This window comes from Astatotilapia calliptera, chromosome 12 (genome assembly GCF_964374335.1).
Source record: "Astatotilapia calliptera chromosome 12, fAstCal68.1, whole genome shotgun sequence".
Taxonomy (NCBI): domain Eukaryota; kingdom Metazoa; phylum Chordata; class Actinopteri; order Cichliformes; family Cichlidae; genus Astatotilapia; species Astatotilapia calliptera.
Window position 1 is genome coordinate 24,146,656 of NC_137433.1, and position 16,423 is coordinate 24,163,078.

Consider the following 16,423-nt stretch of genomic DNA (forward strand, 5'->3'; position numbering starts at 1 on the left):
TACCTTACAATGCAACCAGAAACCCCTCTTCCATTCAGACATTGCAGGCTTAAATACATCTGACATGTAGTTACCTTTCTCTGGAGGTGCACATCACATTGCATGGAAGGTAACGTTACAGGGTTAAAAGGGATTTCCAGTTAGAATGTATGTAGCCACAAATATCTAAGGCACTAGAATGATAATATTCACCTCTGAAATGCTCTGTCTCCGGTGTAATGGTGCAGACCTTGCTGCCTTTCAGTGCATCTGAGCTATTTGTGAGCTTGTGGCATGAATTCGTTAAGTGGCATCCGTGATGTGTGCTGGTTTAATGCTTAAAATATTCACAAAACACTTTTTGTTATGCCATTTGAACGTAAATTAAAATACATTTTACATAACGCATAGTAAACTTATAGTACATAAGTTTACTATAAATGCAATGAAGCATTGTTGTTGGTTTATGAGGATATGTGTATTTGATTGCACTTCTTTAGCCTTTATTCAAGTTCTGTGGAACCCAAAGAGATTTTATTTTTAGAGCTTGCATTACACATATTTGTCACAGCAAATGAACCAACAAAATTCATCATAAATTTCGTCGGGAGGTGGACACAGAGCAGAGCTGGTGGTTTATAGGCTGGTGGTTACTGCACTCTGCTGGTAAGTGATGGGACTTAAACAACATACAGCCAAGTCAGGCCGTGTGTGAGTGTGTATATTTCTAGATCAGTTTTTCATTTCCCTTTCAGCTCTGGTGCTCCCTCTATTCATGAATTGTGACTGAAACTAAAATAACGAGGTCACGATTTTTAATTATCATGTTGCTCATGGACAGTGGGAGGGGAAGAAAAAGAAGTATCACTTAAGAGTGAGAAATTGGAATAAAGTGCAACTGACAAGAACAGAGAAAAGGGAGGCACTGAGAATTAAAAAATAATTGTCCTCGCAATTTCTTCAGTCAAGGTTATTTGCTAGGAATAAAGATCAGAGGACAATGAGCTCAGTGAGGGGGTGATAAGAAAGGGAAACAAAGAGAAAGATGATAGACAATTAAAGTCATATTATGGGGGCATGCCAACTACATTAGCTACCAAAGCTGATAATTAATCATCATCGTGTGCCTGTCAGTGGGTAATAGTCACATCTGTAATTGGGACAAATGGGTAACCAGTGGGGCATTTAAACTTTGGTGTGTGTGCGTGCGTGTGTGCAAAACATGCTCTCATTAACGTGAAGAGGGTAAAATGAGCGTGCCATCAAAGATAAACAGCGTCTACTCTTCATCCCAAATAAACACCGCAGCAGATGTTTTCACGTCTGTAATTAGCACCTCGTTAAGCGCAGAGGGGAAAATAATGTGTAAATAAAATAAGCAGCTGTGGAGGAGCAGCTAAAATAAAACCTTCATGTTTCACTAAACGCTGGAAGATCAATACGAAACATTTCCTTCTGCTGAGAATCGTGTTTGCAGTAACTGCAACCCTGTGTTAACAATGTTTATACTGACTAAAGATATATAACACTATGACACAGAGATTGTAAGGTATGTGTTAGATTGTATGTAAATATGTAATTACAGTGACCTCTTGCCTCATTGTAAATGTTAGACCCTCAGGTAACTTTCTTTCTAACATATGGGTGTGTGTATTTGTAAATCTTTTATTGCTGGTTTCAGTCTCTTAGATTTACCTGGTCCCCATCCGCTCTTCTCTTCCTCCCGGACGTTGACATTTTGCCGCATTTTCCTGAGAAACAGGGTGCATGGGAGCTTCTGCACCCTGTTTGTAAGCAGCAGATCAAATTATGCACATCTAACCTTGCTGTAGCAAGAGACTACTTCTGTTTGGATCACTTCCAAACTTGTTCCGCCTCTCTACACAACTTAATTAATTCTGATTGGCTCTCGTCTCTCCAGAAAATTTTCGTCTCGTTTTTTTTTTTTTTTTATTATTATTATTTCTTGTGAGTGAAAAAAGGAAAGTAGTCGTCAACAGTGTGGAAGGGCATCCAGCAAAAAAACTGAGATTTCCATACTGGACCAGTCTCCATCTCTCCAGTGTTGTTGGCCAACACTGTGGTGGTCCTAATACTCACCTAAGGTAAAGGAAGGGGAAAGGTGTGTTCGGGAGGCAAGGCAGAGTGGGTGGAGATCAGTGTCAGGGGTGATTTGTGACAGGAGAATAGCAGCAAGGGAAGGGTCACAAGATGGTAATAAGGCTTGTTATTATGTTTTTTTTTTTGGAGACAGGAGGTGGAGCTGGAGATGGCTGAGTTGAAGGTGCTGAAATTGTCGCTGGGAGTGACTAGAGTGAACAGGATTAGAAATGAGTATATGAGAGAGACAGCTCAGGCTGAGCGATTTGGAAACAAAGTTAAGGGGGCAAGCCTGAGATGGTTTGGATATGTGGAGAGAAGGAATTGTGGATATACTGGGCTTCCAGGCAGGAGAAGAGGAAGCCCACAAAGAAGATTCATGGATGTAGTGAACGAGGACATGCAGAGGACAGAATAGGATGGCAGAGATGGGGTGAAATGAAGGCAAACGATCCACTATGGCAACCCCTAAAGAGCGCAGCAGAAAGCAGAAATGTGTAAACTGACATATTCTTACTAGACAGTATCAGTATCAAATATTGACTGAGCACAAATGTTTCCACATGATCCTTATTTAAAGAGCCATCCTGCATACAAACATACCTTGAGGAAATGTATGATTTATAAAGTTCTATTTCAGTCAAGGACAATCTAACAAAAATAATAAAATAAAAATTATATCTCATATAAGTATTTTACTGTATTTTCTCATCTGTAGCTGAGTTTTGCAGCATTTGTTTTAAAGATAGGCACAAACTTAACTGTTGCCCAAAAGCTAAATAATCTGAAACCTTTCAGTCCAGAATCACGCAAATACTGGAGACCTGTTGAAAACCACCTCTAAAGCACTCTAGTGCAGTGGAAATACCCCCAAAATTTCAAGATACCCCATATCGAAGGTAGAATGGTTTGGTTTTGGGATAGCTGTAGCTCAGGAGACAGAGCAGGTCATCCACTTATTAGAAAGTTGATGATATGAAAGAAAAAGGGGAAAAAACATCTATATCTGTAGGGCCTTCTTCTGACACAGAAAGAAATGTAAATATATTACTTTAAAGTTTTCAAAACGGAGAGAAAACACGCCAGGTGCAGGTCAGAGTAATAGACGGGCAGGCAAAGTAAATGCATTCAGAGAAATCATGAGGTCTTTGATGTAGTGAGAAGTTGCAGCAGTAATAATTAGTTACAATATCTGTAATAGCAGCAGGTGTACTAATACAGCTAAAAGTAAAATTAAAATCATGAGTTATGAGAACGAGAGCTGGCGCTCTTTACGCATGCGCAACGCGCCACTGAAGGAAATGGTTAGAGAGGAGTGAGCAGACCAGTCGTGAGTTTCCACGAAATCTGAGATTTGACTCTGATTTAATCCCCGCTTCACTCTATAGAGTATAAAGAAGGGGTTTACGGACGTCGGAGCTTTTCCCCGTCTTTCCTTAAAACACCTGCTGGAAATTATAAGGATAACCTAGGCGGTGTGCAGGACCTGCACAGACCCATCGCTGGCCCCTGTCGGCACGGCTACTTGGGGACAGGGCTCGTCTGTTAGCCGCTACACCGGCTAACTCCAGGTAAGCGTAAAGTGGAAGGTTTGAAACACTAAAAACGAGTTTGTGTTTTTAAACTACAAAGACCTTACTCACCAAAGAGTGTTTTACTACTTGTGAGTGATCACGTTGTTGCTTGATGTCGTGTGCGGCGGAACTTGCCACAATAACAAACATGTCTGCTAACCTCACGGTTGCACGCTACGTAGTTTGCTATCAACAGTCATCTGTGCTAGCTGATATTTTGGTATCGGGTAGCAAGAACTACAAGAGAGTTGGCTTTAATTAAAGCAGTTATATCCGTGAAAGCACATCAAAATAAAATTACAGGCAAAGGCGATTAATCTATGCGCCTAATATATATTTTGATCCCTCTGAATTTGTGTTGAAAAGAAAATAATACTTTGTGGCTTGTATGACCAACTTTTAATGCGCCTGTAGACCAAACCATTGTTGAGTGCCCAACCTTTAATTTTGAAGAGATTGTGCGCGCATTTCCGGTTATGTCTGTCAATTGGGAGTAATTTCCTGAAGCTTCCTCCTGAACAAGCGGCAGCCAGACTGGCGCCGCTAGTTAGCTGAGCAGCTAGCGAACACAACAACTCAAACTTAATTTTTACCCACGAATAAAAAGCTACGGGAGTTTCTAAACTCGGCTGTGGATATACGGAAGGCCGCTTCGACATGTCATTTGGTTGTTGGTGAGCTAGCATTGTCATTATGCGGCTAAAAACTTCTTTTTTCTTTATAAGGTTAGAGTTTCTGGTTCACACCTGCTGCCAGCCACCCAGACTCAAAACAGAAATCCTGTTTGTTTGTTGTTGTTGTTTTGTTTTCCTGGAAAGCTAATCTGTCTTTTGAATTAACAAGGCAGTAACTCAACAGGAAAAAATGCTGTTAAAATGTTTTGTCTTATGTCTTTATATTTACCTACTGAGCTGTGCAGCACCATAATCTATTCTAGAGGTTTCAAAATTACTGAAAAGCTGAATCAGCTTTTCAGCTAAACTGATTTTATTTTTTTGCTTTTCATTTTACTTCCAGAGCTTGTCACCAGTCTCATTAAGAAGCACTGCTGAACTGTGACAGTCTCTCTGCCCTAACATCTTGACAATGAGGTGAAACCGTGCCAAAAAGCCGCAGTGGGAAAAACATTAGCCGAGATGTCCATCACCAACACTCCTACCAGCAATGATGCCTGCCTTAGCATTGTACACAGCCTCATGTGTCACAGGCAGGGCGGCGAGAGCGAGACGTTTGCCAAGCGCGCCATCGAGAGCTTGGTGAAGAAGCTGAAGGAGAAAAAAGACGAACTTGACTCTCTCATTACAGCTATCACCACCAATGGGGCTCACCCGAGCAAGTGTGTGACCATTCAGAGGACACTTGATGGACGGCTGCAGGTATTTAAATATAAAGGCTGTTTCTGCTTAATACATCAGTGGTCATGAGGTTTTACACATCTATGAAAATTGCCAAAGATAGCACCGCTTGTCAGAAAAAAAATAGTATTTCTGCACCGCAAAGGTAATTTGCAAAGAGCTATTATCCAACAGATTTGGCAGATCTCAGCATGGTGTGCAGTGAGTTCTTAAAGAAATTTGAGGAAACTGGACAAGAGGAGGACAAAATATGTGGCAGGCCTTAAAACTAAACTAAGGAATGGCCCTTAAGATGAGCCATCTGCCAGAAATGGTGTCACTGGAAGGGAAACTAGGGCGGAAAATCAGTGGCAACAGGTGAGAGGGAAGAAACTTAATTTGATATTTTTGGATCAAATTGTCACTGATATACACAGATGAGACCAGGAGAGAGGTACAACAGTGAAAATCTATAGCCATCTGTAAAACACGGTGGAGACTATGTCATGGTTTTGCACTGTCATCATGTAAGTTTGAAAATTGCATGAATATATTCTTTTTCCCCAGAGGCCCGTAAAAAACATACATGGGCCAATAAAACGCTGATCCACTGACCCGAGGGCTTTTAAACTGTATGCTAACATCTACTCCATCAGAACGTCTGTTATCTGCAGCAGGAAACGTCACATCAAAGTGCAGGGCAAACCTCAGAGAATCCTGATATGCTCGCTTTTCTTGAGCGCACCCGCCACATTTTCTTTTAAAGGCTTACAAACACACATACTCACTCATTTACTAGCACGTTTAAACATGCCGACACACAGGTGAACATATACCTAATGTAGGGCTGCCACGATTAGTCGACTAGTCACGATTACGTCGACTATCAAAATCGTCGACGACTGATTTAATAGTCGACGCGTCGTTTGAAGCTTTGTAAGATCCCAAAAGATGCAGGAATAAGTAGCAGGATTTAAGAGTGTAATAACGGACTGAAACAGAAGATGGCAGCACTGCATGTACAAGGATGCCAGCTGCCGTTAAACCCCGAAGAAGAAGAAGCAGCTGTGTCCCAGAAATCATAGCGCGGCCCAGCTTAGTTTCCAACAATGGCGGCAGCTAGTTAGTTTTAATATTACTCTTATTATTCTTTCTGGATCACAAAATAAAGGAGTTCATTAAACTTCACCGAAACAATCTGCAAATTTCATTAAAATTGAATAAACTATCATCTTGTCTTTATTTTTAGTTAGCACCTGTAACACTTAAAGCTGTAAGCTAATGATAGTTATATAAGAGCAGATGCTGCTGGTGCAATAAGCTGTAGTTTTACGTCCAGTGGATGATGATCTGATTAGTCGACTAATCGCATAAATAATCGGTGACTAGTCGACTATCAAAATAATCGTTTGTGGCAGCCCTAACCTAATGGTAATTCATCCAGTCAGAACTCTTTTTGCCTCCTGCTAATGTAAGAAGGACTTCCAAGAAAAAAAGAGGAAATTTTTATGCCTTACTTTAGGTTGTATGTACCGTATTTCCCGGACTACAAAGTGCACCTGAATATTAGCCGCACAAGCTAAAATCAGGGGAAAATCCTGTTTTGTACATACATTAGCCACACCTGACTAAAAGCCGCAGGTGTTTCAATGTTGTCTTATCATATGTAAGAGAATATGCACAAAGGGAATTGTCAGGAAAGAGATGGCTGTTTGGAGACATATCCCTTTTATTAATATTTTGAAAAACAAGTTATGGGTACATATTTGCATAACTTTTTAGGTATATGTACAAGTAGCGGTAATTACAAGTACGAAACATGTACTGTGCTTCATAAATGAGTAACAAATGTAGTACATAACAATAACCTACAGCACACCAGAAAAATAGATTCAGACTACCTTTTAGGCTCAGGTGCAACGACACGGCTTTAACAAGAAGAAAAGTCAGTCATTCACCATCTTTCTCTTCTTCCTGCGCACTAAAACCACCAAAGTCCTCTTCTCCAGTGTCGGAAACGAACAGGCTCAGGGTGGCTTCGTCATCCACTCTCAGCTTTCCTTCCTTCGTTTTCACATTTTTCCACGCTGTCAGATTCCACCGGTGGAGTTGAGCATAACTTGCTTTTCGCAAGATTATTGCCGCTCGTCATCCACGTCTCCCGCTGAACGCGTAGCGCTACTTTGAAGTTTGTTTTTCGCGCTACTTGTACGGCACTATGTTGCCTGGCGGATGGACATGTGACCAACATACCACTCTTGAACCCCGATACTGTGTGTCTGATCGCATGCCCTTCCGCCAGGCAACGTAGTGCCGTACAACAGCGGAACAAACAAAACAAATCGTCTTACAATATGACAAAAATCATGGACAATCCATAGAAAAGCCGCAGGGTTCAAAGCTTGTGCAAAAAGTAGCGGCTTATAGCCCGACAATTACGGTACCTTCATTTATTTGACATTGTTAATTGTCAATGATTTTGTTTTCCTTTTTTTTTTTCTTTGTTTGCATTCATAATAATTTGTGACACATAAATGCAATGGTATTGTATTTACAGATATTATATACAGTTAAACTATTAAAACATCGGTTTCCGTTTGAGAAATATCAATGAGCTACACAAAAGTTGACAATAGGCGTTCTTTTCTGCAGCAAGAATATAAATGAATTAACTCTGTTTTCTGTTTCTCATTGTTCCCAGGTGGCTGGACGTAAAGGCTTCCCTCATGTAATCTATGCACGGCTGTGGCGCTGGCCTGACCTGCATAAGAATGAACTGAAGCACGTGAAATACTGCCAGTTTGCCTTTGACCTCAAGTGTGACTGTGTGTGCGTGAACCCCTATCACTATGAGAGGGTGGTGTCTCCTGGTATAGGTGAGTAATGTTGGTGAGGTTCATTTAAGATTTGCAGTTGATCCAGTTATAATCTGAGTTACAAATTTGGCTACCAACAGTTAATAAAACACATTTGTGGACGTACAAAGTTACTGTGAAGCATTTCGCTTTTATTCATTCATTTGGTAGTTTTGTTTAAAAAAAAAAAAAAAAAAAAAAAGGTAATACTTGCCTGATGAGGTATTGATGGATAAAAGGTTATGTGTTTATTGTAATACCTGTGCTGATTTTCTAATATTGTCTCTAACATATGCCCTACATATGATAATATTTTAAAACTGAAACTAATACAAAAATAAGCCCAAACTAAACATTTTCAAAAATAAAAACTAAACTGAATCAAAAACAAGAATCAAAATTTAATTAAAAAAAAACACAAAACTATAATAACTCTGGTCTGTAACACAGATTGTAGTTTGACAGCTGCTTTGCCGCCTTAAGTGTTGTGATATTTACACACATCTGCATACCCATGAGCATCTGGTGCTGCCAGTGACCTGTTCCACCTGTCCTTTCTCTCGGTGTGCAGACTTATCAGGACTGACCATAAACAGCTCCGCCGGGCACAGCTCATCCATGATCGTTAAGGATGAGTTTGATTTTGACGGACAGCAGAGTGTGTCCTCCATTGATGGCAGCCACTCCCTTCAGACCATCCAGCATCCCCCAACCAGTAGTCGGCCACCACCGTCGGAATCATTTCCAACTCCAACTCTGCTCCCGCCCCCTGAGCCCTCCACCTCTGCCTCAACGGCATCCTTTCCTGCTGTTGCTGCTGGATCAGGCAGTAAGATACAGTCATAAAACATCACCTCGTAAACTTGCTTGTCAGTGTGAATGTTTCATACAGTCTGCTTCTCGTCTTTGAAAGTGTGTTGCACTTTTTGGAGTTCCTTGTCTTTGTCTGTCCAGCTTCAGATCTGACTTTCGTTCTCTCCTCAGATCCCACCTCCGCCTGGCCCAGGAACGGCTTCACTCCCACCATACCCCACCACAGCAACGGGCATCTACAGCATCACCCTCCTATACCACATCCAGCACACTACTGTAGGTACACACTGACACTACAGCTGTAACTGTTTATAAAATCACAGACTTTTCTTTGCAGAGCAGGTGATTGCTGACATCTCTCTCTTTCTCAGGGCCAGTGCACAATGAGCTCGCCTTTCAGCCTCCTATATCCAATCATCCAGGTGAGGAAACGCAGCCCACCCACCCAAATACACAAACCCTGTTTCAGGGGTGAATACAATAGAAAGTCTGATTTGAAAGCATCACACTTTTATAAATGTAAAATGTAGTTTGGTTTTTCTTTCATTATAGATTTATATACCGTATTTCCCGGACTACAAAGCGCACCTGAATATTAGCCGCACAAGCTAAAATCAGGGGAAAATCCTGTTTTGTACATACATTAGCCGCACCTGACTAAAAGCCGCAGGTGTTTCAATGTTGACTTATCATATGTAAGAGAATATGCACAAAGCGAATTGTCAGGAAAGAGATGGCTGTTTGGAGACACACCCCTTTTATTAATATTTTGAAAAACAAGTTATGGGTACATATTTGCACATGTAGTACATAACAGTAACCTACAGCACACCAGAAAAATAGATTCAGACTACCTTTTAGGCTCAGGTGCAGTGACACAGCTTTAACAAGAAGAAAAGTCAGTCATTCACCACCATCTTCCTGCGCACTAAAACCACCAAAGTCCTCTTCTCCAGTGTCGGAAACGAACAGGCTCAGGATGGCTTCGTCATCCACTCTCAGCTTCTTTCCTTCGTTGTCACTTTCAAAACCAAAGATAATCCTCATTGTCATTGTCAGTGTCGGAGTCGAACACCCTCTGAAGGGCCGTGGCGGTGTCCTCCTCTTCATCATGCAGCAGTCCAGCCCTTCGAAATCCGTTGGTGATCGTGGATGTTTTCACACTTTTCCACGCTGTCAGAATCCACCGGTAGAGTTGAGCACAACTTGCTTTTCGCAAGTTTATCGCCGCTCATCATCCACGACTCCCGCTGAACGCGTAGCGCTACTTTGAAGTTTGTTTTTCGCGCTACTTGTACGGCACTATGTTGCCTGGCGGACGGACATGTGACCAACATACCACTCTTGAACCCCGATCCTTCCGCCAGGCAACGTAGTGCCGTACAACAGCGGAACAAACAAAACAAATCGTCTTACGATATGACAAAAATCATGGACAATCCATAGAAAAGCCGCACCTGACTAAAAGCCGCAGGGTTCAAAGCTTGCGCAAAAAGTAGCGGCTTATAGCCCGACAATTACGGTATACATATATAACTCAAAGATAAGAAAGTTTATGTAGCCTTGAGGATTAACTGGTTTATTTCTATTGATGTGAAATTATTGAGATCTTCTTACCCTCTGTTTCAGCTCCTGACTACTGGTGTTCCATTGCCTACTTTGAGATGGATGTTCAGGTTGGGGAGACATTTAAAGTGCCTTCCTCGTGCCCCATAGTGACTGTAGATGGCTATGTGGACCCCTCAGGCGGTGACAGGTTCTGTTTGGGCCAGCTCAGTAATGTACATCGCACTGAGGCTATCGAGAGAGCAAGGTAGGCACCAACAAGAATAATGAACTGAGATTTTAACGTGTTTTGCTTGGTTTGCGTTTTTGTTTGTTTGTTTGTTTTGTATTGTTTTTTTACTAGGGATGGGTAAAATAGCACCGGTTCTGACATAAACGGTAGTAACCAGACCGAAAAGCAGCGCACATTTCGGTGCTTTTTTTTTTCCTGAGCTGTGATACACTTTAGATTCTAGCCAATCATTTTACGTTTCCGAGGATAGTAGGCGGGTCCAGGTACGTACGTTCTTTTAGAGCAGAGCTACAGATTAAAATGCCCAAGGCGAAGCGGTCAAATGTATGGCTGTACTTCACAGCAAAATATGCAAACTCAGCAGCCTGCAACAAGTGCTTTAAGCTGATACTGTGATACTGTCAAAGGAGGTAACACCTCAAATCCAATGAAACACCTGGCGACGCATAGAGGTTTTTTTTTTTTTTTTTTAAGCCGAGAAATGCGCCGTATTTGATAGCTTGCTGCGAGACCTCACTCCGTGCACATCTACTGCGGGTGGGTTGCCTGTTATCGGACCCAGAGCAACATCCCCCAAAAACCCGAAGAATAGAGTCCTGGCCCCTAGCCCTGCCAGTGTAGCAGAAATGATGAGGATGATGACGCAGCAGCAGCCGTTCTTCTCTGCGTGAGTAGCTTAATGTTGTTCGTGTGTAATTTACGTTGAGTAGGCTAACCACGTTATTACATTAATGCAGGTAAGGTGAACTAGCAAACATCATCATAGCTACATGCGGCTGTCTTCTTGTTTGATGGCAGATACTCCCTTCACCCTGGCCAAAAAGGCTAAAATGACCAAAGAAAAAGTGGAAAACAGTTAAACATGAGAGGTTTTTGGACAAAGTTTGTGTTTTTTCCATTGTTTAAGCACTGCTTCCAGCCAAGAGTGATACCATATATGCCCCATAGCTGCAGAAAAGGCTAATATTGTTATCTTTTTACAAAAAAAAAAGCTGAACATGAGAGGTTTTTGGACAAAGTTGGTGTTCTCCATTCTTTGAGCACTGTTTGAGCACCGGCACAGTTTCAAAAGTACCGATTTGGCACCGGTATCGGATAAAACCTAAACGATACCCATCCCTATTTTTTACAGATTAGTTGTATCAGTTTTGGTTAAATGTTTGAAACTGAACAGTACCATATGTTACATACAGCCACGTGAAAAACCAAATGCACCACACCAGTCAACTGTTTACCAGCAAACCACCTTTACCAGCAATAACTCAAAGTAATCATTTTCTGTGTGACTTAATCAGTCTCTTACATCATTGTGTAATTTTGGCGTGCTCTTCTTTACACCTTTGATTCGGTTTATTGTGATTTGTGGCCATTTGTTTATGTGTAGATCTCTAAAGGTCCTGTCAAAGCAGGTCTTGAGTATGGTGTTCTTAAGTATTGGTTTTCTTGAGTATTGGTCTTGAGGTCTGGACTTTGGCTGGGCCAAATCCACATCTCAGTCATGCTGTTGTAGATTTGCTGCTGTGCTAGGGATCATTGTCCTGTTGCATGACGACCTTTTAGCCAAGCTGTAGTTGTCCTACTGATAACCTCACTTTTGACTTTAGAATACGTTGCTATACAGGAGATTTCATGGTTGCCTCATTTAGAACAAGGTGCTCAGGTCCTGTGATTACAAAACACACCAAAATCCTCACATGACCACCACCGTGCTTGACAGTTGTTATGAGGTATTTGTGCTAATATGTTGTTTGTTTTATGCCAAATGTGGTGCTGTGGATTATAGCCACAGTCTAAAGGACAATCTTCCAGAAATCTGGCAGTTTTTTCATATAAAACTTTGCAAACGAATCCGTGCTGCCGTGTTCTTTGTAGAGAGATGTTTTCTTCTGGCAGCACTTCCATACAAGCCACACTGTTTTGAACGTCATGCTTAGATGAGTGATATGTTTGTGGGGTTTTTTGTTTTGTTTTATTTTTTTGCAGTTTCTCTGAGCATTGACCTTGAGGCCAGGGAAGATTGGCAGCTCTCTTGAATGTTTTCTACTTGTTAATGTCTTTCTTACTGTAGAATGACAAACTTCAATTTGGATGCAGTAAGATTGCCAAGAGAAAAATAATGTCTTTTCACATGACTGTAGGTAGAAATTTCAGAAGAATCTGTTCTTCTTATAACTTCCGTTTATGCCTTCCTGTTTACTTAAAGAGACCCTTTATTCTACTGGCATGAGAAGTCATTTGACTTGAAACATAACGTTTGGCACTTTTTGCTACATTTTAAGCGACAACTTGCGTATTTCCTGTAAATGTGACAATGGGTGTTCTGTGGGTCATGCCATCCTCAACTATAGATTTAGAGAAGTGAGGAGTTGCATAATAGAGGAATATCAGAGGAGGCAGCTGGAGTCTCCTATAAACATGAATTTTACAGGAATAATTTCAAACATTTACCTCTGAGGCTGAATGAAAGTAGATTTTGGAATTGCTGTTTGTTTTGTGTAAATATGTGTCCACATCAAAAATGACAATCACATTGTGTGTTTACCTTTGAAATGATCTATGGATCAAGGCCTTGTTTATGTGTAATTTCTGAGTGCAAAGCTGACATTTATAGGAAGTGCACACCATGTTTTGGAGAAAGTCACTCCAGTTCATTCTCTTTCTCATGTTTTCCTTCTTTTCTGACAGACTACACATTGGTAAAGGGGTCCAGCTGGAGTGTAAAGGCGAGGGAGATGTGTGGGTGCGATGCCTCAGTGACCATGCTGTGTTTGTTCAGAGTTACTACCTGGACAGAGAGGCGGGCCGAGCCCCCGGTGACGCAGTTCACAAAATCTACCCCAGCGCTTACATCAAGGTGAGGCCACAGGTTTCAGTCCACAGCAATTTTTCCTGTGTAATAAACTTGTCAGCTTTCATATATTTTGGTTTGAGAAATGTAAATAAAAACAGTATTCAGAGTGTCGTCTGTCCCACCAGGTATTCGACTTGCGTCAGTGCCACAGACAGATGCAACAGCAGGCTGCTACGGCTCAAGCAGCAGCAGCAGCTCAAGCAGCAGCTGTGGCTGGAAATATACCTGGACCTGGATCAGTAGGAGGGATAGCTCCAGCTATTAGTAAGATATAGCAACTGCAAATACTGATGCTATGAACAGAAATTAAATCAAAATGATTTTATGGACTCCTGCTCAGTAGAGTCTTGACTACCCCACTCCAAAACTGAAGCTGGAAATCTTTGGATGTGTTACTTTTCATATAGACATAATCTGAGTGTCTGTACATCCAAAACCTCACAATATTGAGTTTACTGTCATCTAAGTATAAGAAAAACAATCATCTGAAAAACATATTTTGATTTAAAAATGTCCTTACTATTAAGTTTAATAAATAGCTTCACTTGTAGTTGATGAGAATCACTTGTAAGCTCACCTGAAGACTTTTCCTGGATATTACCTGACGGAGGTGAACAGAAGAACACAACTGTTTGATACAGTGGGGCAAAAAAGTATTTAGTCAGCCACCGATTGTGCAAGTTCCCCCACTTAAAATGATGACAGAGGTCAGTAATTTGCACCAGAGGTACACTTCAACTGTGAGAGACAGAATGTGAAAAAAAAAAATCCATGAATCCACATGGTAGGATTTGTAAAGAATTTATTTGTAAATCAGGGTGGAAAATAAGTATTTGGTCACCTCAAACAAGGAAAATCTCTGGCTCTCACAGACCTGTAACGTCTTCTGTAAGAAGCTTTTCTGTCCCCCACTCGTTACCTGTATGAATGGCACCTGTTTGAACTCATCATCTGTATAAAAGACACCTGTCCACAGCCTCAAACAGTCAGACTCCAAACGCCGCCATGGCCAAGACCAAAGAGCTTTCGAAGGACACCAGGAAAAGTATTGTAGACCTGCACCAGACTGGGAAGAGTGAATCTACAATAGGCAAGCAGCTTGGTGTGAAAAAATCAACTGTGGGAGCAATCATCAGAAAATGGAAGACATACAAGACCACTGATAATCTCCCACGATCTGGGGCTCCACGCAAGATCTCATCCCGTGGGGTCAAAATGATCATGAGAACGGTGAGCAAAGATCCCAGAACCACACGGGGGGACCTGGTGAATGACCTCCAGAGAGCTGGGACCAAAGTAACAAAGGTCACCATCAGTAACACACTACAACGGCAGGGAATCAAATCCCGCAGTGCCAGACGTGTTCCGCTGCTGAAGCCAGTGCATGTCCAGGCCCGTCTGAAGTTTGCCAGAGAGCACATGGATGATACAGCAGAGGATTGGGAGAATGTCATGTGGTCAGATGAAACCAAAGTAGAACTTTTTGGTATAAACTCAACTCGTCGTGTTTGGAGGAAGAAGAATACTGAGTTGCATCCCAAGAACACCATACCTACTGTGAAGCATGGGGGTGGAAACATCATGCTATGGGGCTGTTTTTCTGCCAAGGGGACAGGACGACTGATCCGTGTTAAGGACAGAATGAATGGGGCCATGTATCGTGAGATTTTGAGCCAAAACCTCCTTCCATCAGTGAGAACTTTGAAGATGAAACGAGGCTGGGTCTTCCAACATGACAATGATCCAAAACACACCGCCCGGGCAACAAAGGAGTGGCTCCGTAAGAAGCATTTGAAAGTCCTGGAGTGGCCTAGCCAGTCTCCAGACCTCAACCCCATAGAAAATCTGTGGCGGGAGTTGAAAGTCCGTGTTGCTCGGCGACAGCCCCAAAACATCACTGCTCTCGAGAAGATCTGCATGGAGGAATGGGCCAAAATACCAGCTACTGTGTGTGCAAACCTGGTAAAGACCTATAGTAAACGTTTGACCTCTGTTATTGCCAACAAAGGTTATGTTACAAAGTATTGAGTTGTATTTTTGTTATTGACCAAATACTTATTTTCCACCCTGATTTACGAATAAATTCTTTACAAATCCTACCATGTGGATTCATGGATTTTTTTTTTCACATTCTGTCTCTCACAGTTGAAGTGTACCTCTGGTGCAAATTACTGACCTCTGTCATCATTTTAAGTGGGGGAACTTGCACAATCGGTGGCTGACTAAATACTTTTTTGCCCCACTGTATAGTCAGCTCAGATACTGAATTCTCTATGGTTGCTTTTATTCATAGAGTTTTTGGGGATATTGCTTCTGATAGTCCAGTGAGTTTACAGCTAGTGGTTTTCTGGCCTCCTGCAGGCTGTGTACTAAGCACACTATCCCCCTTGCTGTGCTCTGGTACAGAGACATGGATACTTTAGACTTGTTCCCAACATTGTCCCGAATTCATCTGTGAAAATTGCCTGATTGAGGGATGCATTTTGGGTTGGTTTGTTTTTGTCACAGTGGTTTTAATTGTGTCTTTCTGTCTCCTGTCAGGTTTGTCAGCAGCAGCTGGAATCGGTGTGGACGACCTGCGGAGGTTATGTATTCTCAGGATGAGCTTTGTTAAAGGCTGGGGGCCTGACTACCCACGCCAGAGCATCAAGGAGACCCCCTGCTGGATTGAGATCCACCTGCATAGAGCTCTGCAGTTACTGGACGAGGTTCTGCACACTATGCCTATAGCAGACCCACAGCCTCTCGACTGAGATCTTTGTAACAGCAGCATACAGTGGCAATGGAAAGTCTTCCTCTGTGAATTGTTTTGGGTAGAGAAGGTGAAACTGAAGCTGTCCCACATGAATAAATACTTCCAGGTGTGTTTAAAGCACCTTCTGTGCACTGTGGCCCTAACTTTAGCTCGTGACACTAAATTAGCGGAAGCAGTTTATTAAAAATGCTTATCCACATTTTTGATAGATGGCTTTAATTTGGAATGGCTTAAAGTCACACAGCTTCAAAGTATAAATCACCAAACATGCACAAGGTTGACCTGCAGACCCCATTAAACTGGAATGTTCACCAACACAACCACCCCACTACTGACGGATATTAAAATCACACGCAGGCAAAAA

At 41.9% G+C, this 16,423-nt stretch overlaps 1 protein-coding gene across 2 annotated transcripts; it reads left to right on the forward strand.

The window, feature by feature from the left end:
- Positions 1-3,356: 3,356 nt before the first annotated feature.
- Positions 3,357-16,423, forward strand: LOC113033624 (SMAD family member 4-like). Of its 2 annotated transcripts, none has more exons than XM_026187609.2 (10): positions 3,357-3,650; positions 4,671-5,029; positions 7,689-7,863; positions 8,414-8,671; positions 8,827-8,931; positions 9,027-9,077; positions 10,285-10,468; positions 13,139-13,307; positions 13,430-13,568; positions 15,846-16,423. In XM_026187609.2, exons 2-10 carry the CDS (start codon positions 4,790-4,792, stop codon positions 16,055-16,057), a joined length of 1,533 nt encoding a protein of 510 aa, XP_026043394.1. In that variant the 5' UTR covers positions 3,357-3,650; positions 4,671-4,789; the 3' UTR covers positions 16,058-16,423. The 2 variants fall into 2 exon arrangements, with proteins under 2 accessions (XP_026043394.1, XP_026043393.1); XM_026187608.2 differs by lacking the exon at positions 3,357-3,650 and adding an exon at positions 4,165-4,327.